Source organism: Leucopleurus acutus (genome assembly GCF_964270905.1).
Source record: "Leucopleurus acutus genome assembly, chromosome: 2".
Lineage (NCBI taxonomy): Eukaryota > Metazoa > Chordata > Mammalia > Artiodactyla > Delphinidae > Leucopleurus > Leucopleurus acutus.
The window spans coordinates 176,208,580-176,230,783 of NC_139143.1; the positions used below are offsets into that span (position 1 = coordinate 176,208,580).

The following is a 22,204-nucleotide window of genomic DNA, read 5'->3' on the forward strand; positions in this document are numbered from 1 at the left end:
GCCGGGCTTGGCCTCCGTGCCCTGTAAGCAGGGCTGCTCCACTCTTTCAATGGGTTTTATCTGGTGCTAAGGGGAGATTCGGTGCCATCTCATCACTTGCTGATCAAGAGCAATCCCGGTCCGACAGCTCACAGAACTGAAAACCCTTAAGAAGACAGAGATGGCCTTGGCAGAAGCAGTGAGGGCCTCACAGGGAGGCAAAGTCTTAAAGGTTTGAGCACCATCTTCTGGTCAGTTATTGGCCTCTGAAAACTTCATTTACTTCAGAATGGGACGATCCCTGAGCCGACAAGCTCAAGTGATTTGCACATAAAATGAGCACACAACTGGAGCGGGGTGAGCTGGCCCAGCTGCCTGCACAGAGCAGGATGGATGCCAGCAGACACACTGGCAGTGTTAAGGTCCCACCTTCTGCCCTTCAGGCAACGTGTGATGGTGACAGAAGTAGCGACCATGACCCAGATCGACCCCTCCCCTGCTGGTACCTGGTGATGTGAAATGTGCTTAGAAAGAAGGGGTGGCCTTGTCTTCTGCCAGCCTGTATTTTGAGGGTGAGTGATCAAACTGGGCAGTACCTTCCGCAGGGGGTCAACCACACAAGGTGGCAGGGAGCTGTGCTGGGTGTGTAAACACTGCCCTAGCAGACTTCAACCTTCTGCCATCAGGGAAAGGAAGATAAATGCTAGTCATTCCTTCCATCTAATTGCACTTCATAATGGATTCCATAAACCATTAATTATCAGATTATATTTTAGGAATTGAAGATGAAAAAGCTTTGTAAAATTCAGACTCCAAAGGATCACTGACCTGCAGTCACAGTGGCAGCTGGAAAGAGCTCAGACAACAGGCTACTCACAGGCAGGGAAGACCCTGGCAGGAGGAAGACTCAGGGGCCACCACGGGTGCTACTCCACCTGGCGCTGGTTCACTGCTACGTTACATGTATCACATGCTCCTCAGGGAGGGGACGAGGCCTCCAGGTTGGGTAGAAGCTTTAGGCTTTGATTAGGGAAAGGGGATTGAGGACACCACAGAAAAGCTATGGGAACCAGCCTCAGGTGCAGAATACCATGAAGAGTTTCCTGGTAAGGCAGAGACGGTTTGCAGCTAGATGGCCTCACACTGAACATTCCCAGAAGAAACACTCCAAAGGCTTTGTTTTGGGAATGGCTGACTATACTGACAAGGTGGGACTCAGCATGGAAATGAAGCCTTCCTGTGTCAGCATGCTGCTACCTGTCCTACTGCCACCATGAGAGGAGGCTGGAAGGATGACAGACGTGAGGAAGGTGCTGAGTGTGCTCAAGGCTGGGAATCCCCAGATGGTCTGATGGTGCTTTTCTCTCTCTTTTTTTTTTTTTTTTTTTGCGGTACGTGGGCCTCTCACTGTTGTGGCCTCTCCCGTTGCGGGGCACAGGCTCCGAACGCACAGGCTCAGCGGCCATGGTTCACGGGCCCAGCCGCTCCGCGGCATGTGGGATCTTCCCAGACCGGGGCACGAACCCGTGTCCCCTGCATCGGCAGGCGGACTCTCAACCACTGCGCCACCAGGGAAGCCCCCTATTTTCTCTCGTTTTTAAATGGCCAGAAGGCACTGGCAGCACCTGCAGCCCCACTCTGTGGGCCACTGTCCTGCACTGAACTGCTGCTCTGCGTGCTGAGGGCTGCCAGCACATCACACCGCTCTGGTTACTCTGGTCACCAGCTCCTATCCCACTGCTCTTTCAGGCTCTATTTCAGAAGCTATACTCCACTTGGGGATGGACAGTGTCAGAGAGGCCACAGCAGCAGGCCTGTGAGGAACAGGCCTGCCTGCTACGGAGGGCGGTCGTGTTGCTGTTGATGACTCAGACTTGGTTTTATGAGAACCATGATGCTTCTGTCCGTTTCCCAAGTGAGACCACTTAGGTTGGTGCTAAGCTAAGATGCTCAATACTCAGGACATCGAGGGAGGAAGGGCAAAAGGCAAGTGTGGAGCATTCTCTCTATTGCAAACGTAGGACCCTCCACGATGAGCAGCCACTCACTTGGCCTCCCCACAGATTAGGGTCACGGTACCGTCTAGCAAGTCCTCCACGGTCACTGCCACAAGCTCGGAGCTGGTCTGGGATGTCTGCGAATCTGGCAATGTCACAAACACCTGTGAACCAGCAAGCTGGGTCTCCTCCAAAGTGATCACCTGCTCCGTCTGGGCCACCGGCTCTGGGGTTTGGATCACCTGAAAGGGAAAGACCGTGAGGCTGCTCTGGGCAGTGTCCACAGTTGGCTCCCCAGAACTTACATGGTTTTCATCTCACGCTGTAATGATGATATTTATGTTTTCACCAGAGGAGAGCAGTTACATGTGCTTAATGGGAAGAGGCAAGTCTAACACACCAGTGATGCAAAAGAGAAGGCAGGCAAACAAGTTAAGTAACTCTGTGCCAAACTGCTATAATTTAGCTCCGTACGCCACCTTAGGGTGCCTGGACTCTGATTACACACCAGTGAACGCGGGCTCAGTTTCTCACACTGGGTTTTCCTGTCTTGAGGATTACACTGCAGAAGTAAGTGCCGTGTGAAAGGAATGCTACTGAATCAAAGTGGTTCGTGTCATGCTTGAACCATGGAAATGGGAGTGGTTTACCAGAAGCCTCGGGTTGCCAAAGGTGGCATGTCTGGACCTTGATCAGGCTAAGAGCCTTACTTGGAGGCTACGTGGCTACAGAGCTAATGGCTACAGGAAGAAGAACGGGTAGACAAAATGTGGCTTCTGTCAGCTCCCTCACGCAGCTCACCAGGCTGGAGGGCACTGGCTTCTCTCCTCCACAGGCCACACACACCCCTTCCAAATCTGCAGCATCTGTTAAAGATGACTTTCCCATCTCAGGGAGAACTAGTCTGGTTAAGTACACCCAGTTCTTGCCTGAACCTCCGAGTTGATGTTTCTGAGCCATGGAGCTCAGAACAGCTGGATGTTTTCAACACAGAGCGCCCGCAGAGGGCACAGCAACCCTGGATCTTGAGAGCTGCCGAGAGCAGAAAGTGCTTTCCACTAGACCTGAGTGGGCAGAAATGGAGATGCCAAGCTCAGCCATGTCTCTGCTGTAGGAGTGAAGAGACCAATTGTGATGTTCAATAAAAAATCATCTAGGACAGCAGTTTTCAAACTGTTTTTCTTTTTCTTTTAGCAATGGAATATTTTTTTCGCCCCAAAGGACATCTTACCCAGAATCCTAATATATAAAAAAGATAATAGCAGCGCTGTTCTCATTGAAATGGCAGCAGGATTGGCACCCAGAGGCCTGGCCGCCTGACTTGCCCTCTGCTCCCCACAGAGGCCTGTAAGAACACGGCTATAAGGGGCTGCTCTAAGGGACAGGACGGGGGGTGGCCCAGCCAGCTCACAGTTCCTCTCCCGTCCATTCACAAATTACTGTCAATCAACAGAATGGAGTTTCTTTTCCCTTCCTGCCCACCCTCTCTGGAGAAGACGGGAAGGCAGTAATAGAACTAGAGACACAAAGAGGGGCTGGAGCAAGCGTAGCCTTGAAATATCAGAAGAGGGGGGGCTTTACACCCAGGTAAAGGTGAGAAGCCCAGACGTTCAAATGTGCCCTGTGCCCAGCCCAGAGGAGTTACCAAAGCATTTCAGCTGAAGGTGGTCTCAACAAAGAGCTCATCTACGCTCCTCCAAGGTTTCCTGCAACTCTCACCACATCCCATGGTGTTCTGCAGAAGGTGAGGGAGTGTGTGAATTGGGAGGAGAGGCCAATGTCATTCTGCTTTTGAAAATTCTTGTTCCAGCTTCCCTCTACTCAGGGGCCATTTCACATGTGGTCACCAGGAGGCTAGAATTTTCTGTTCTGTTTGGTAAGAGGTCCAGAGAGACTCTTCTGCAAGATCCTCTTGGTCATGAATGCATCACTCACGGGGCCCTTTGAGAGCCCCGGGGAGAAAGGCTAGGTGTCGTGATGGGACTGCCTCCAGAGAAGCCTCAGGGACCCCGTGTCAGCACCCTCATATCTGATGGCCCCAGAATCACCTGCACCATCTGTGAGGCGGCCACTTGGCTTTCAGTGCCCGTCACCTTTGGGTGTTCAGACTCCAAGTGACAGTCCAGCTGGGCCTGGGAGGTGAAGAGCTCCCCGCAGAGCTCACAGGGGAAGGTGCTCTCCGACTGCTTGAAGTGCTCAGTGGTGACGTGGTGCTGCAGTGCCCCGGGAAAGCGGAAAGTGGCTGCACAGTACAGACACCGGAACGGCTGTGACCCTGGAGGAAGGGGACAGAGGGAATGACTGAGGGAAACGAGAGGAGGGAGGGGAGAGGAAGGTGCAAGCGGGGGCGAGGGGCACAGGCAGGTCCAGAGGCAGCTCTTCAGCTCCTGTGGGGCCTGGAGCGTGTACAATTTGGGGAGCCCTCTCTAGGAAGACTAATACAGAATTACACACACAGGATTAGGGGCAGATCTTTGGAAGGGTCCCACCAAGTGCAAGGCTCCAAGGCACAGCTTCATTAGCATCAGATTCAGGCTAAATCTGCCTCTGCCAAAGTCCATTATTCATTCAACTGTAATGATGCTGACAATGTTTATTTCGTCAATTCTAAGAAGCACCTTTTAACGTCTCTGAAATGGGATCAATGGCATCTTACTACTGTTACAGGCCATGGAGGTGGGTGTAATTGTCAGCAAGTGCACTTGCACAGACATCTAAAGGGGCAGCATCAAGACTTGCAGAATGCATGTCCACAGTCTGAAAGAAAAGCCCTAAGACAGGAGCACTGCATGTTTTAAACTCACAGGAAACAAATGGTTTAGAGGGAGGAGGTAAGGGTTGGATGTTCAGCTACATTCCCAAAGCAGGAATCAGAAGACTAGTTTTGCTAATGCTCGAGAGACCAAAACCACCTTACCGTGCTCTCCATCACCAATGCTCTTGACGGTGGAGGGCAACACCACGTGGAATAACACTCACGCCAACAATCTGAACTGAGAGCTACTCTGGGAAGCTGAATTCTTACACTGATCAACTTATTTCTTACGTTTCCTTTTTTTATGTATGCATACAAGAGTGCATAAAATCTACATCAAATTAAGTCCAAAGCAGCACTTAGGATAACCTGCAAACTCTAAGTGATAAGAAAGCATAGTTTAACTGGCAGCAGTTTTTCTTTCTTAATGGTTCATTAAAATGGTGCCTCTTATAGAACTGGCATTTTAGATTTGATAAGGTATGGCAGGAACAATGATAATCATGGGTAACGCTTACGAGATGCTTACTGGTGCCAGGCCTTAAGTGTTTTCTGTGTATTAACATATTCAACTCTCACGGTTCCCCTATGACGTAGGTACTGCAACCGTCCCTGTTTTGTAGATGAAGAAACTGAGGCACAAGTTAGCTGCTACTTAGCCTGGGTCGCGCAGCTGTGGGTGGTGGAGACGAGACCCATCCCTGGGCAGTGCAGCTCAGGAGCATCTTGGAAGGGGCACTGACCTGAATGCTGGCACTTGATGTGAACCTGCAGCAAGGCTGGCGTGGGGAAGAGCTCCTTACACTGGCCACATTCATGGAACTTCATATCTGAAAAGCACACGAGGAAAGAAGTGGTGGGAGAGAACAAAAGGAAGATTCTCTGAGCCTGGGGAGTAACAGGGCTGGGGGCGGGGTGACGGCTCACACTTAGCGAGCATCTACGAAGTGCCAGGAACCTGATGCCTATGCTACATTAGTGCAATCTGTGGTAAAGAGCGCCAGATCCGGATCCAAGTGCCCGGATGCAAAGAGGGTTGTTGTGAGAATTAAAGGAGAAAACACACGTGGGTGCTGAGCACAGTGCCGTGCACTCAGGAGACACTTCATAACTGCGAGCTGTTGTGATTATCCCCCAATTTATCTGTAACACAGGTATGAATAATTGACTTTCTGAAGAAAAGGAAACAGGTTCAGAAAGAGATGTCACTTGCCAAGGTCACACAGCTAGAGTTAGGATTCCCACCCTGGCCTGTGTGCCACCCTTCCCATGTGCCACGACCAATCACCACCGAGGCTGGCAGGAGTCACACTGCTCTAGGTCTCCAGTTGCAAGAACTACTGCTACTCAAGCTAGTGTTACTGATGGACTGACGTGGCACCTGCCGGTGTGCTGGGGAGGAAGAGGGTGTCACTGCAGCACACCACACTCTAGCACTAGAAGTCGGGATTTAGGACTGGAACGCTACGTCACCAAGCCCCTTCCACTCCTCAGCCCCCACTCCCAGTCCAGGGCACCCCAATTCACCTGCATGCTCTGCTTTGATGTGCTTCTTGTGTTCAATGGTGTTGGGAAAGGTTTTGTCACAGGAGCTGCACTGGAGTGACGAGAACTTGGAAGATCGATGGTTCTGAGCAGCAAACACGTCAGGGTGGTGGGTCCGATTGTGGTACCACAAACCAGACAATTGCTAAAAGGAATGTGGCAAATGTTAGGTCTTGGATGTTCCAGCAAGCTGGAGAGTTCACAAAGCCTCATGAGAGAAAAGCGCTCCCAGGGAAGCTTATGGACCTGGAGTCACACTCTTACCCACCACAGTGAGTGCTGACATGCGAGGGGACGCTGGTGCTCATGGGAACAAGGCACCTGTGTATTCACTGAGGTCACCACAGGGCAGGGCCGGGGCCTTCAGAAACCCATTCCTCACAAGCTTAGGAGGGAGGTGTTAGGCTCTTTCCAGTGACGTGGAAGCTGAGGCACAGAGGGGTGAAGTGACTTGCCCAAGGTCACATGATCAGTAAACAGGAGGACCAGGATTCACACCCTGGCCTTCTGAATGGAGAATCTGTGCTTCACCACCGAGCTGTCTTGCTGCCTGTCAGAGGCCCAGGGCGCAGCAGGGAAACCTGCTGGAGAGGGGCAGGTGCTATCCCTACTCCGTAAGCCAGTGCCCCCTTCTTCCCGGGTTCCAGAGCAGCGCTGCGACACTCTCGTACAATTCCCTGGTTTCCCAGAGACCAAGCCCAGGTTTTACCCAGCTCTGTAACCCTAACGTCACAGCACAAGGCTTGGAACAAAGTTAGCTCTCAATTTCTGTTGAGCTGAAATTAGCTGCTGGGTTTCTCTCTCTGTACCCAAATGCTATAGATGCCAGCGAGGGCCATTCTTTTCTCTGTGGTCTTAGAGTTTCTCAAAGAAGTGGTTTCTTTTCAGATCTGTATGGGGTTTCCCTTCAATTACATAGCAAATTCTAAGGTAAAAAAGCAGAGCTCTTCCCCAGGAGTTAAAAAATCCTCCAAAAAACACCAATAATTGTGCTAAACAAGATAATCCCAGGTAGTGTTACACACCCCAGTGTCATTCTCACATCCCTCAACACGTGGGATCAACAGGTTCTAAAGAATGTAAATATCCAGGGAAAATGCAGGATTCAGTTCAGGGAGGCTGAAATCTAAGAGAAGAAGTGCAGGAACTCTTGCCTCCAATTAAAGCTCCCCCACTGACCCCACTCTGACCAGGTCACCACAGAGGATCTGAATAACCTATCAGCTGCATTCTTCATGAGAACTGGCCAAATGGTCATATCCTGGAGACAAGAGGTGTTCTGCAAGCCACAAACACGGGGGCCAAGGGAGACCAAAGGGAGAGTGGATGAGGGCCCGGGAAAGGTGCCCGCAGAAGCTGAGCTCACCTGGTAGGCCTTGTTGCAGATCCCACAGCTGAAGGGCTTCCCTCCGACGTGGGTCACCATGTGCCGCTCCAGCATCGAAGGGGCGCTGAAGATCTTCCCACACGTGGGGCACGGGTGGTACTCCTTGGAGTGCACCTCGTGGATGTGCTTTCGGTGATCCTGCAGAGTGGGGAAGCTCATCCTGCATTTCTTGCAGTCATATGGATCTTCTATGTCTGGTTCCATGAGGGGAGGGAGGGAGACACCACAGGCAACAATCAGTGACAAGTGGTTTTCTGTGTGCAGCTCCAGAAGCCAGACTGTTTAGAGGTCATGCAGGGTGACAGACTCGAAGGACCAGAAATCACTGCATCCATCACCTAACTACCTCCTACTTTCATCCTGGGAGGTGGGGTTCCTCTGAGGCTTCTGGATTAACCACCTCTGAGCATGAGTTTACCTCAATTCCTCATCTTACATCTTACAAGTTAAATTCCATCTTACTACTTTCCAGGGAGTACCACCTTTGCTCTTCCCCTGCCTGCAGTGGGTGTTTTGGGGTTTTCTAATTCTCTGTAGAGATTTCCCACATACTCCCCAAAGCATCACTATTTCCTTTTTTGTCAGTAGTACAATGCAGAGGATGAATGCTTCCTTGATCCCCACTTTAGATTCAACAACAAAAACATTTTCATAAGTAATGTTTATTAAGTGCTATATGACATGCGTGTTTTAAGTGCCTACATATATTAAATCACTTAAAACTTCCAATAACCTATGTGTAGGTTCTACTACCAGTCCTATTTTATAGATTAGGAAAATCAAGGTTTAGAGAGTGCCCAATGGCACAAGTATGATATTGCTGAGCTGGGTAACAATCCCAGCTTTCACTCCCAAGGTCATGCTCTGAGCTGCATGCTGAATTGGACAAGGCAACTCCTCAGTGGGACCTCAAAAGTAAGAACTAGCACTGATGAAGAATACATTTGCCATCCCTGTGGCAGGAAAGTTCAGTCTTTTTCTGAAGGTAACAGAAAGTAAAACGTTTGAATAATAAAATCCTTTGCCCACAGAAAGGCCCAGCCCATCAGCCAATCTTATGCGTGTGCTGATCCAGCTAATTCAGGGATTCTGACATGCAGCAGCACTCGGCATCATTAACTAGTATCCCTGTGGACGTGAGCTCTTGAGATCTCAGTTTCACACTATCTTTTAAGATACTCGGAAGGAATTCTCCGTAAGCAATGATGTGATCCTATGAAACAGGCAAGGAACAGTCAATGAGAGAGGGGCCTGGATGCTGGGCCTGCTTTGGGTGATCCGCTCCAAGTCATGGCAAAGTTTTTCGGGTCTTCTCTATTCTGAAAATTGATAATGTCTTCCCCTTTCCTGACTTCATGTGATGCTACTGGGAAAAGGAGACTAAAGCGGAATGTCATTTAAAGAGATTGAGAGGACTTCAAAGTTGTGGCACTGGATCCAAGCCAAATCCCACTCACCTGGAAGTCTACTGCAACTGGATTTGCTGGACAACCTTGTAAACTCCTTGGGGGGAGTGGGGGGCAACACTTTATGTTTTCCTGTATTGCCCAGTGTCCAGCCACATGCTGGGCACATACAAGCTCTGGCGAAGTGCCTTGTTGGCTGGCTGACAACAGACTTGAATGTGTTGACAGAAAGCACATGTTTGTGAGATACTGTATTTGCCAACAGTTAGAAACTGGTGTGTGGGAAACAAAGGTAGGGAGGGGAAAAGGGAAGAAGGGTATGCAAGGTGCATGGCATGAAAAAAAAGGCAGGCTCTTATGGTGACAGGTGGCCCTGGAGAAGGCTGCTCTTGTCACCAATACTCTCTAGCATTTATTGAGCATTCTCTATGTGGCAGGCATGGAGCTTCATGCTTTACGTGTGATATCTCTTTTATTCTCACAACAGCCCAATGTGGTAGTGTTACTATTTTCTCTACCTTACAGAAGGGGCATAAGAGGCTTAAAAAGGTAAAGAAATTTGTCTAAGGCCTAAAAGAAGTAAATGGCAGAGTAGTCAAGATTCAAGCCCAGGCCCGTGTGATTTCAGAGCCCAAGCTCTTAACCACCCTGCTGGGCTGTGCTGATCACATGACTGCTACAACAAGAGCAGCTGAAGATGATGTGACGTGACCAGCGGATGCCTCCTTGGCGATTTCCTGATGATGTGATAAGGAATCACAAAATCTCCTCTTCCTCCCCTGTGTGTGTTGAATGGAAGTATGTTTTTGTCTGTATCAGTTCTAGTAGAAGGGGACAAAGATGGGGGCAGACCCTACTAACTGGGTAAATACAAGGCATTTGGAAGAGAATGCTGGGCAGAAGGCTTTTAAGGGAACATGACTAGGGACCACTCACAGTGGTACATATTAACTCAGAAAGCGTCCAGGCTGCTCCTATGGGGAAAGGCACGTTATGACCATAAGATGAGAGTGGGAGTAGGAAAACGAAGCTCAGCGGACAAATGGAAATATTCTGGTGCTCTGTGAGCCTGTCTGTTATAGAGACCCTTTCCTTCAAACATAATGGGCCTCTGTCAGCCAAAAAGAGCCAGGTGGGCTAAAACGGAAGACAAGGAAACAGCCTGGACAGAGAATCACACAATGACACGTTAAAATGGGATTCTTCTTGAAATAGGAATGAGGGACTCTGGCTTTTGCAGGAGAATAGGAGAGGGAAAGGCACTGAACGGGGCCCAGCTCTGGTGGAGTGATGACTTCTGTTATGACTGCTGCGTGCCTTCCCAGCGCCAGGCCTGGTGCTGAGTGCCTAATATCCACAATCTCAGTACATACTGTGAAAGGTGTGCAGGTGGATGGAGAGGCCATTGGCTTGCCGGAAGCCCTTGCCACAATCTCTGCAGACATATGGCTTGTCCCCGGTGTGGGTCCTCACGTGGCGGGACAGCTCAATGGACTGGGCAAACACAGCATCACAGTACTGGCACGCATACATTTTTCCTGGAAATATACATGAGTTTATTAGAGGCAGCACTAAACATTTAGGGCATTCATAAAAACAAAGTCACATTCTAAGGCACACAGCAGGGAAATATAATCTGGGAGATGACAGTAAAACACGAGGCAATTTGTAATACACTGGGTGAGAGGTCTGAGCCATCCTATCAGATGGTACCTCACAAACACAGTTGATCACACAGGGAGGGTATCAGTGTCTCCCTACCCTGAGGGATAAGGACAGAGTTCTCATCACACAAGACTAGCCATCTGTTAATCTGGCCACTACAAGTATGTAAGAGCTCATTCCATTCCCAGGAAACAGATATATCCTTGAGCCCAGAAAGACGTGAGCCTGGATCCCTTAAAAAACATACAGGGCAGAAATGCAACTGCACATAAAAATGACAGACATGGACTCAGAAAAGAATGACAGCTTTCTGCCAGCGACTTGCTATAAAGATTCTCTTGGCTTCTCTATTTTCTCATGCACTAATGAAAATACAATGACCAGACTGCCAGAGAGCATTAGAAAATACCGGTAAAGAGCAAGTCTGGAAAATCGGCATTTGTAAAAAAAATGCTAGACCAAATGTACCTTCAGTCTCCCTTATGGGCTAATAGAGAAATGGGAAAATCAATAAGGTGAGGGTCCAGACAGCCCAGATCCTAGGGGTGACTTCAACTAGGGCAATCCACCTCATTTTCATTTTTTATATGTTACACTTTGGAATAAGATTTTGTTAAGAAAAAAAGGGTTTCTTACCATTTCCTCTAAGATAGAACAAGACAAGGGTGCCCACTCTCACCACTATTATTCAACATAGTTTTGAAAGTTTTAGCCATGGCAATCAGAGAAGAAAAAGAAATAAGGAATCCAAATTGGAAAAGAAGTAAAACTGTCACTGTTTGCAGATGACATGATACAATACATAGAGAATCCTGAAGATGCTACCAGAAAACTACTAGAGCTAATCAATGAACTTGGTAAAGGATACAAAATTAACGCACAGAATTCTCTTGCATTCTTATACACTAACAACGAAAAATCTGAAAGAGAAATTAAGGAAACACTCCCATTTACCACTGCAACAAAGAGAATAAAATACCTAGGAATAGACCTACCTAAGGAGACAAAAGATCTGTATTCAGAAAACTATAAGACACTGATGAAAGAAATCAAAGATGATACAAACAGATGGAGAGATGTACCATGTTCTTGGATAGAAGAATCAACATTGTGAAAATGACTATACTACCCAAAGCAATCTACAGATTCAGTGCAATCCCTATCAAACTACCAATGGCATTTTTCACAGAACTAGAACAAAAAATTTTACAATTTGTATGGAAACACAAAAGACCCCGAATAGCCGAAGCAACCCTGAGAAAGAAAAACGGAGCTGGAGGAATCAGGCTCCCTGACTTCAGACTATACTAACAAAGCTACAGTGATCAAGACAGTATGGTACTGGCACAGAAACAGAAATATAGATCAATGGAACAGGACAGAAAGCCCAGAGATAAACCCACGCACATATGGTCACCTTATCTTTGATAAAGGAGGCAAGAATATACAAAGGAGAAAAGACAGCCTCTTCAGTAAGTGGTGCTGGGAAAACTGTACAGCAACATGTTAAAGAATGAAATTAGAACACCCCCTAACACCATATACAAAAATAAACTCAAAATGGTTTAAAGACCTAAATGTAAGGCCAGACACTATAAAACTTTTAGAGGAAAACATAGGCCAAACACTCTATGACATAAATCACAGCAAGATCCTTTTTGACCCACCTTCTAGCGTAATGGAAATAAAAACAAAAATAAACAAATGGGACCTAATGAAACTTAAAAGCTTTTGCACAGCAAAGGAAACCACAAACAAGACGAAAAGACAACCCTCAGAATGGGAGAAAATATTTGCAAACAAAGCAACTGACAAAGGATTAATCTCCCAAATACACAAGCAGCTCATGCAGCTCAGTATCAAAAAAAACAAACAACCCACTCCAAAAACTGGCAGAAGACCTAAATAGACATTTCTCCAAAGAAGATATACAGATTGCCAACGAACACATGCAAGGATGCTCAACATCACTAATCATTAAAGAAATGCAAATCAAAACTGCAACGAGGTATCACCTCACACCAGTCAGAATGGCCATCATCAAAACATCTACAAACAAAAAATGCTGGAGAGGTTGTGGAGAAAAGGAAACCCTCTTGCACTGTTGGTGGGAATGTGAATTGATACAGCCACTATGGAGAACAGTATGGAGGTTCCTTCAAAAACTAAAAACAGAACTACCATATGCCCCAGCAATCCCACTATTGGGCATATACCCTGAGAAAACCATAGTTCAAAAAGAGTCATGTCCCACAGTGTTCATTGCAGCACTATTTACAATAGCCAGGACATGGAAGCAACCTAAGTGTCCATCAACAGATGAATGGATAAAGATGTGGCACATATATACAATGGAATATTACTCAGCCATAAAAAGAAACAAAACTGAGTTATTTGTAGTGAGGTGGATGGACCTAGAGTCTGTCATACAGAGTAAAGTAAGTCAGAAGGAGAAAACAAATACCATATGGTAACACATATATATGGAATCTAAAAAAAAAATGGTTCTGATGAACCTAGGGGCAGGACAGGAATAAAGACACAGACGTAGAGAATGGACTTGAGGACACCAGGGGGCTGGGAGGGGAAGCTGGGACGAAGTGAGAGAGTGGCAATGGACATATATACACTACCAGATGTAAAATAGCTAGCTAGTGGGAAGCAGCCACATAGCCTAGGGAGATCAGCTCAGTGCTCTCTGACTACCTAGAGGGGTGGGAAAGGGAGGGTGGGAGGGAGGGAGACGCAAGAGGGAGGGGATATGGGGATATATGTATACGTAGAGCTGATTCGCGTTGTTATACAGCAGAAACTAACACAATATTGTAAAGCAATTATACTCTAAGATGTAAAAAATAAAGTAGCAGTACAGCAGGGGAAAAAAAAAAAGAAAAATAGGGTTTCTTGAATCAAGAGTTGAAATTATTGAGAAGCCCAGGACTCAGCCTTTGGCCTTCTTCTCTGTCTCCACTTTCTAGATGATCTTATCTCAGAGCCTTACATTCTACCTGTACATTGCTAGCTCCCACATTCTCTCTAGCTCCCACATTTACTTCTCTATCTCCCAGCTGTCCCTAGAACTTCAGACTTATATCCACTGCCTATCAGCCTAGTTGTCCAGCTGGAGGTCCGAGTAGCTCAAATTTACCACCATGCCAAAACAGAGTTCCTGAGTCCACCGCCACCACCCCCGCAACCCACCCACCTATAAATACACACACACACTCCAGTTTCCCCCGTTTCAGTAAATGGCAGCATCATTTACCTGGCTGCTCATGTCAAAACCCCCAAAGCCACCCTTAATTCCTCTCTTTCCCTCATATCCCACATCTAATCCATTATCAGTCCTGTCACTTCCACTTTCAACAACATATCCCCAAACGTGAACATTTTTTTACAACTCCTCCAACACAGCTTCGTAAGACCCATTCTGGATTTTTAACCTCCAAAGTGATGAGACAATACATTTGCGATGTTTTAAGCCACTGTTCCTGGTAATTTTTTACAGCAGCAATAGAAACGAACACACCTCACATAAAAACCAAAGTCCTTACCTTGGCTTAGAAGATCCTATAAGATCTGGCCTTTTGGTTTCTTTTTTTTTTTTAAATAAATTTATTTATTTTTATTTATTTTTGGGTCTTTGTTGCTGAGCGCGGGCTTCCTCTAGTTGCGGCGAGCGGGGGCTACTCTTCATTGTGGTGCACGGGCTTCTCATTGCGGTGGTGTCTCCTGTTGCAGATGACTTCTCTTGTTGCAGAGCATGGGCTCTAGGCACGTGGGCTTCAGTAGTTGTGGCATGTGGGCTCAGTAGTTGTGACTTGCGGGCTCTAGAGCGCAAGCTCAGTAGTTGTGGCGCACGGGCTTAGTTGCCCCGCAGCGTGTGGGATCTTCCTGGACCAGGGCTCGAAGCCGTGTCCCCTGCATTGGCAGGCGGATTCTTAACCACTGCGCCACCAGGGAAGTCCCAAGTTCTGCCCTTTGGTGACCTCTCTGACCTTATCTCTCAACACTTTTCCCTCACTTACTGTGCTTTAGCCCCTTCTACTTTTCTTCGGTCCCTCAAACAGGTAAGTCTCATTCGTTCCCACTTGGAGAGGGGGTGCTCTGCACTCGTGATATTCTTCTCCTAGATCTTCCATTGGTTCTGTCTCTCATTGTGTTCAGGTTTCTACTGAAATCTCCTCTGCTCTCTCTGATGATACAAATATTAATAAATAGTTCCCAATCCCCACCCCTGCTGCTTATTCTGCTTTATTTTTCCTCATTGCAGTGACTACTATCTGAATTTATATTACACATATATATATGGTCTGTTTTACCCACTGGAATGTTAGCTCCGCGGGCTTGTGTATAGTTACACTATCCCTAGTGCCTGGAATAATGCTCAAGAAATTCATTCACTCAGTAAATGTTTATTGAGGACCTCCTATTGCTAAGTACTATTCTAAGTTCCACAGATACATCAGAGGGAAGGAAAAAAAAAAGACTAAGAGCTTTACCCTCACGGAGCTTGTATTCTAACAGGGGGAGACTAACTATAAACAAAATAAATTAATACGTAGATGATAGATCCTATGATAAGTGAGAGGGAGAAAAATAATGCAGGGGAACTGGGGCTGGGGCACTGAGACTTTACACAGGGTGGTCAGGAAAGGCCTAAAGGAGAACGTGAGGTTTGTGTAAAGACTTGAAGGCGGTGAGGAAGTGAAGCCTCGAGGTGTCTGAAGGGAAAGCATTCCAAGCAGAGGTCAGAGGTCAGAGGCCTGCAGGTCAGAGGCCTTGCAAGGAAGCTGCAACGGGTAGAACAGGGCAAGTGAAGGGGAGAGCAGTAAGAGATAAGGTTGGAGAGGTATCGGGGACTTGATCATGCGGGGCCTGGCAGGCTACCCTTCAGATTTTACACTGAATGAAGTGAAAAGCTTTTGCAGGGTTTTGAGCAGAGAAGTGACCTAACGTGGTTTAGCTTTACAAGGATCACTTGGGCCTGTGTACTGAGAACACTGTCCAGAGAAAGGGCGAGAGGAGGAGACCAGTTAGGAGGCTACAACAACAATCCAGGCGAGATGATGGTGGCATTTGTACTCACACATAAATGCTCCAAATGATGTACAGAATCCTCTGAGAAGCCTTCCCTGACAACACACCGCCCCCCACTCCAACTGGACTAGAAACCCTTACTTCATTCTTCCATATCTCCCTGTAATGGTATTATTCCATATCACACCTCTGATGGATGACCCTGACCCTGCATGGTAACTGTCTCTATACTAGAGACACGCTGGACCGTCAGCTCTGTGATCCCAGGTATTCCAGGTAAGTCACTTAGTGTCCGCCATTGCCCAGTCCACAGCAGATGCTCAACCAAGGGTTTTCTTATGCTTGAACTCCACCTCAAAGCCCAAAGAATTCCTGGCTTTATGTAAATTCTATAACTAGAAAGTCATAATATTATGTTAACCAGCTTCTCTTCAGAAACGCTCACCAAAAGCATTTTACATGTCTTTGCACATATGTATTTCCCAGCAACTGTGCACCTAGAGAGTCCACGTCTGTTTCTGTTTTTGATCTCTTTGAGATATATATCACGCCTAATCCCAAATGGGTTTTTAGGCAGCTCACAGTGTTAAAGTTTGTAGGAAAAGTGAAGAAATTCTCCAAGCCTTACCTTCTGAGTGCTTCTTCTTGGTGTGGTAGGCCAGGGCAGAGGCCTGGGTGAAGGTCATGAGGCAGTGCTTGCACATGAATGGACGGTCCCCAGTGTGAAGGCGAAGGTGGTTCTTCAGGGTAGAATTGGCCGCAAACTTTGCCCCACACTCCTCACAGGAGAACGGCTTCTCGTCAAAATGCTCCGTCAGTTTGTGGTACTGCATGCCTAGGGAAGCCATACCAGGGGCCAGAGATGCTAGTGATCAATGTTATGAATTCAGCAGGAGGATATACCCGAGCACTGTCTCAGGCCAGGCCTCGAGAGGAAGCACAGCGTGAACCACAGGACGCCAGGCCATGCTGCTCATCAGCCCACCACCCAGCGCTCCAAGCCGCCCTGGTCCGTTCCTGGCTGGGTCAGGCATCAAGTGTTCTGGGTTTATCTTGTCTATCTCCTCTCTCTCTCTTAAATAGGACCCAGTCACCCAGAAAGAGTGAAACAAAACTCACTTTTCTGTTTCATTAGGTTTGGGGCAAGGGAAAACAATTCAAATTCTACATCCCCTGGTTTCTAGGACTCTTGTTTACTATCAAGAAACAAGTGATACATAGAAACCTAAGAGTCAGGTGTGAAACAGCTGACTATTATTATTAATAGGTATTATTATTATTATGAATAATCATAGCCACAATTTACTGAGTACTAACTCTATTGAAGGCACTGTACTAGGTGTTCAGCTATATTATCTTAAATCTTCATAGCAATTCAAAAAAGTAGGTGGTATCAGGGTGCCTATTTAACAGGGGGAAATTAAGGCTCAGGGAGCTGATTCCAAAGCTCATGCTCTTCTCAAAACATTACCCTGCCTCTGCTCTATTTTCTAAGCCTTTCCACAGCCCTTATCGCATACTGGAGGAAAGGCCTGGAATCCAAACTACAATATCTGAATTATCATCCTCTATTACTTCGCCTTCTTGAATGTACCTGAGGCATGAGCAAATTCTCTTCCACAGAGGTCACACGTCACTGGAAGCCTCTTCTTCTTCTTCTTGGGGACGTCAGGCTCTCCACCTGTACCATGGGCCTCCAGCTGATGTTTCTCCAGCTCTTTCTTAGAGTCCTTGGTCTCGTTACACTCCTTACACTGCACCTGTTTGCTCTTGGCCACCCGACAGCGCTTCATGTGCACCTTGAGGCGGCAGTAGAAATGGAAGCTCTTGTCGCAGGCCTTACAGACGAAGCTCTTCTTGGCAGAGTCTGGGGAGGCAGAAGTATCTTTCTCTTGTTGTTCTGGCAAGGAACCAGTCTCTCCTTGACCGTTCTGTTTCCCAGGCTGGCAGTTTTCTTCAGCTGGCTCAGCCGCCTTTTCATCTGCTTTGTCCTTGGCTTCAAGGTGAAATTTATTACTCACCATCCACCTTTCCTTCTCTCCCTTTTCCTCAGTAAGGAAACCTGCACAGGAGAGAGATCTGATGGCTCTGGGAATTTCCTATGTTTCTACTTTGCTTTCTAACTTTCCTTCTTAGGGGAGAATGGAGACTACTTGGGACTGTCATCTTTACTCTCTGATAAACACAGATAGCATCATTTTACATCTATGTCTATGACTTTTCTAAGTATTTGAGAGCACATAAAATAAAGCAGCGATGGGTGAACTCCTAAATGAACGGCTGCCTCTTCTCTCCAATAAGGAAACAACCTGGGGGCCTAACAGGACCCCACCCACCCTGTTTCTTACCGGCATATGCCAACTCCTGCATGACAGGCTGCAGGCCTGGGAAAGATCTGTGGATGCTGCACAGGAGCTGACATATTTCAATGGCCGAGGTGGTTTTTTCCATGGCTCTGCTCAGCAATGCTCTCAGGGAAGCTTCAGGGCTGGCTGTCTCAGAGGAAATGCTCAGAATCTAAATGAATACCATGAGACAAAGGTTTGCGGTTAGTATCAGCAGATTTTCTCCATTATTTTCAACATAGAAAACAAAGCTAATTTCAGGGAGGCATTGCTCCATCTGTAACAAGTATACATTTCGTGCCATAAATACAGTGGAGAGCCCTCTTTCTCCAAGAATAGGGAAATTAACAAAACTTTAACAAGGAGGCACATATGAAGACAAATGTGCAAATATAAAGGTGCAAGCAAGGAAGCACTGAGGATTTTCTGTGAGAAGCATCTTCTCAGAAACCAGGAGTCTCCCAAAGAACTTTTCTAGAGCTTAGTATTATATGCTTGGAGAGCTATAGGACTTGGTTGTTGGCATTTCTGTCTTGATGATCAAGATAATTTTTCGTAATATATAACTGTTTCAATGTTGGGAAGTAATTCTGCACGATCAGTGGCTTCACGTTTTTAGATACTTAGGTGTACCCTTTTAAACATCATTTTCTTTCATAAAGAAACTCAGGGTTTTTTTTGTTTTTTTTTTTTTGCGGTACGCGGGCCTCTCACTGCTGTGGCCTCTCCCCTTGCGGAGCACAGGCTCCGGACGCACAGGCTCAGTGGCCATGGCTCACGGGCCCAGCCGCTCTGCGGCATGTGGGATCTTCCCGGACCGGGCCACGAACCCGTGTCCCCTGCATCGGCAGGCGGACTCTCAACCACTGCACCACCAGGGAAGCCCGAAACTCAGGTTTTTTTTTTTTAAACAGATTTTTCTTTCTTTTTTTTTTTTTAGTTTATTAATTAATTTTTGCTGTGTTGGATCTTCGTTTCTGTGCGAGGGCTTTCTCTAGCTGTGGCAAGCAGGCGCCACTCTTCATCGCGGTGCGCGGGCCTCTCACTATCGCGGCCTCTGTTGGAGCACAGGCTCCAGACGCGCAGGCTCAGTAGTTGTGGCTCACGGGCCTAGTTGCTTCGTGGCATGTGGGATTCTCCCAGACCAGGGCTCGAACCCGTGTCCCCTGCATTAGCAGGCAGATTCTTAACCACTGTGCCACCAGGGAAGCCCGAAACTCAGGTTTTTAAAGAAGGTTCAAATAGGGGCTTTAAAGAAGCCAAGAAAATTATTTCAAAGCCATCCTCTCAGAATGTTACAGCTATCAGCAGAAAAGAGTCAGTACACTGAGAAAATAAAGCTAAACCATCCACAGATGGCCAAATGGAATTTTCATTTTGGAAGATATTTTATTTCTGCTCTTTTCAAGTCTATCTAAATAAACCTGATGTCCCTGGAGGCAGGCTTGAGACTAATTAGTGAGGCTAAAACTGATCAACGGCAGAAGCCCCATCTCTGAAGTGCGAGGCATGCTGGAGAGAGTCTAGCAGATGAATCTCTCCTCTGAAGCCCCACAGAAATGTGTGCCATCTTCTGCCCATCTGAGAGTCAGACCAAGGTGGGGCTGTCACCTGTGTAGACAGAGTTAGGACAGCCTTTCTACACACCTTCCATGCCTACTCAGATCAAAAAGCACGACAGGTGAATCTGTAATTTAATTTTATGCTCCTTTATAATTCTTTCCCACTCAAGATGCACATGATCCTGGGATGAACATCCGTGAATTCCCCCTGCAATTCCCACCTGGTTTTTCTGGGATGCTGGCCACACCGTGAGAAGCCTTACAGAAAATGAGTTGGCACTATTTGTTATCCCATATGGGCAAAAGCTTTGTTCTTTCTATGTTTATTTTGGCTCTTTCTAGAAGCCAGAATAGAGCATGTAATAAGACCAATTTTACTTTTCTTCCTCTGAAAAAAGTTGCTCCTTACAACATGTGAGAGACCAGTATCATGGTTCCCTTTGAGTTTTCCTAGGTTTAAACAAATGGAATAAATCTGGGTTTGAGTCACTTGAACCTGAGTTCCAGTCCTGGCTGCTTCTATGACTAGCTGGTACATCCTAGAAACATCACTGACCTCTCAGAGCACGAGCTCCCTTATCTGTAAAATGTGGGTGGCATCACCTGTCACCCAGAGTTGGGAGGATTATAAGAGCAAAAGCATGACAAGTGTTGCTTAGCCTGGGCCTGCCCACAGCAGGTGCTCCAAGGAGCTGGTTCCTCCCTTAGGAGTGAAGACAGTCCCGGGCATCAATGCTGTAAAACTCCCCCAAACACTGTGTTGTTATCCCCACCACACCTCTTTCACAGTCTCTGCCAGGCGCTCTTCCTCTGAGGCCAAGCACTTGAGTTCAGCCCTTTGCTGGATGGCCTCTAGGATCAACCTGTGATGCCTCAGGATGGTTTCGAAGGCAGCACTTTCTGGGGTCATCACTGAACAAAGAGGGATTGAAAACTCATTAGTAAAACTATGAGCACCATTTTTCCCTTTCATCTTTTCTCAACTCAGTTCATCATAATGAGAATATACTTCATCTATCTCCCACCTGGAGTTGGGAGTGAAGAAGATGGCAAACATCACTGTAATCACAGTATAATTAATATAAGCTTAGAAGAATTGCTGCACATTTTACTTTGAAAGGTTTACAGACTCCCACGTCCTTGAACAAAATTGCCAGTCCTTACTTCTACTGGTCAGGATGTGGAAGACTACCGTAAGAGAGCTGTTTCCTGCAAAGACTGACAATAATCTCTGGTGGGGGCAAAGCCAGCACAGAGGCCAGGCAACCTACCTGCCCGGAAGTAGGCGTCTGCGCCAGGCTCCCTTCGTATTTCCTCCGTGAGCAGGTTCAATGGGCAGGCCTTTGTCTCCTGAGCCACAAGCAGCAGTCGCCAAATGGCTGCTGCAGAGAGAGTCTGCTCTTCTAGAACTGCTGACATCAGAGCACTGAAACCACCTGAACCAGAGTCACGTTTCACAAGCTTCTCCATGACCTTCAAGATGCGGCACAAACATACACATAAGGGACTTTCTAGCCACTGGCCCAGCTGCAGAGCTGCAAGTCTGAGCACTGGGTCGTAGTGAACGTATTTCTGGGGAGTTTTTCAACATCCTTCACTTCTTTCAACCTGAGAGATGTTTATACACGAGAAGGTTCTTCATTCCTCCTTTTGAATGCTTTTCCTTATCACTGCAGAAATTACAACTATCCTACTTGTCACTCTTAGAAATTGAATCACCTACTATCTCCTTCTCTGCTGACCCCTTAGCATTTGTCAACATGGCTGCATGTGTGTATGTTTATATAAAATAGAAATACATTAAAAATATATATATGTTAATCTTTTTTCCTTCTTTCTCAATTTTGCCCACCCTTCCTCCCTCTCTCTTACCTCTCTTTCTCCAGGGGCTAAACTCTTCACATGTGGGATCATTTTTTGTAACATCTGGTTGTCTGTGAAAATCTCTGAGAGGTTTTCGTGATACCGCCTCAATAGTTCAATCCCATAATCATCAGGGCTTGCTTGGACTGTAAGGATATTAGCACAACAACAAAACCTCCTTAACGCCTTTTCTACACAACATGAGGGGAGTTACAAATGCGGACAGAAGAACAGATTAGCACAGCAGCTCTGTCTCTTCTGGAGCATAAGTGCAGCTCGTGGCTTGGGGCCTCACACATGTATGCTCACGTCTCCTCTGGTCTACACTTAATCACTCAGTGTTGCAGGGTCACAAAACCACCAATACTTTGAAAGTTAGCGCCCAGTGGTAGAAGCTAGTGATTGCTCAACCGGGGGTAATTAGAAGGCTGCACTTGTAAGAGGTGCAGATGTAGAGATTCAAGGGATGTTATCTACCAGGCCTGAGGTAAAGGATCCATGCAGCGATCCAAAGTACAGGCAGGCACGAGTCAGGACGGGGGTAGCAAAGCTGACCCATTGTTCTTCTGTTTATATGCCCTCTCAGCCAATCTGTTAGTTACTCTCTTTTAAGAAAGGTTATATTTATTTGAAAGTAAAGAAAAATCAAAACTATCAGGC

General features: G+C 46.9%; 1 protein-coding gene across 5 annotated transcripts in view; it reads right to left on the reverse strand.

Annotated features, from left to right (window-relative positions):
- Positions 1-755: 755 nt before the first annotated feature.
- The window catches only part of ZBTB40 (zinc finger and BTB domain containing 40), a 77,981-nt gene continuing 56,532 nt past the window's right edge, over positions 756-22,204 (reverse strand). For all 5 annotated transcript variants that reach the window (XM_082833327.1, XM_082833324.1, XM_082833325.1 and 2 more), the window contains 12 exons: positions 21,554-21,690; positions 20,953-21,154; positions 20,460-20,593; positions 18,123-18,291; positions 17,369-17,836; positions 16,403-16,609; positions 10,443-10,607; positions 7,643-7,857; positions 6,259-6,421; positions 5,475-5,561; positions 4,025-4,251; positions 756-2,218 (listed from right to left, as the gene is read on the reverse strand). In XM_082833327.1, the coding sequence (XP_082689453.1) occupies positions 2,024-2,218; positions 4,025-4,251; positions 5,475-5,561; positions 6,259-6,421; positions 7,643-7,857; positions 10,443-10,607; positions 16,403-16,609; positions 17,369-17,836; positions 18,123-18,291; positions 20,460-20,593; positions 20,953-21,154; positions 21,554-21,690 (2,369 nt within the window). In that variant the 3' untranslated portion in view covers positions 756-2,023. The remainder of the gene's footprint in view (positions 2,219-4,024; positions 4,252-5,474; positions 5,562-6,258; positions 6,422-7,642; positions 7,858-10,442; positions 10,608-16,402; positions 16,610-17,368; positions 17,837-18,122; positions 18,292-20,459; positions 20,594-20,952; positions 21,155-21,553; positions 21,691-22,204) is intronic.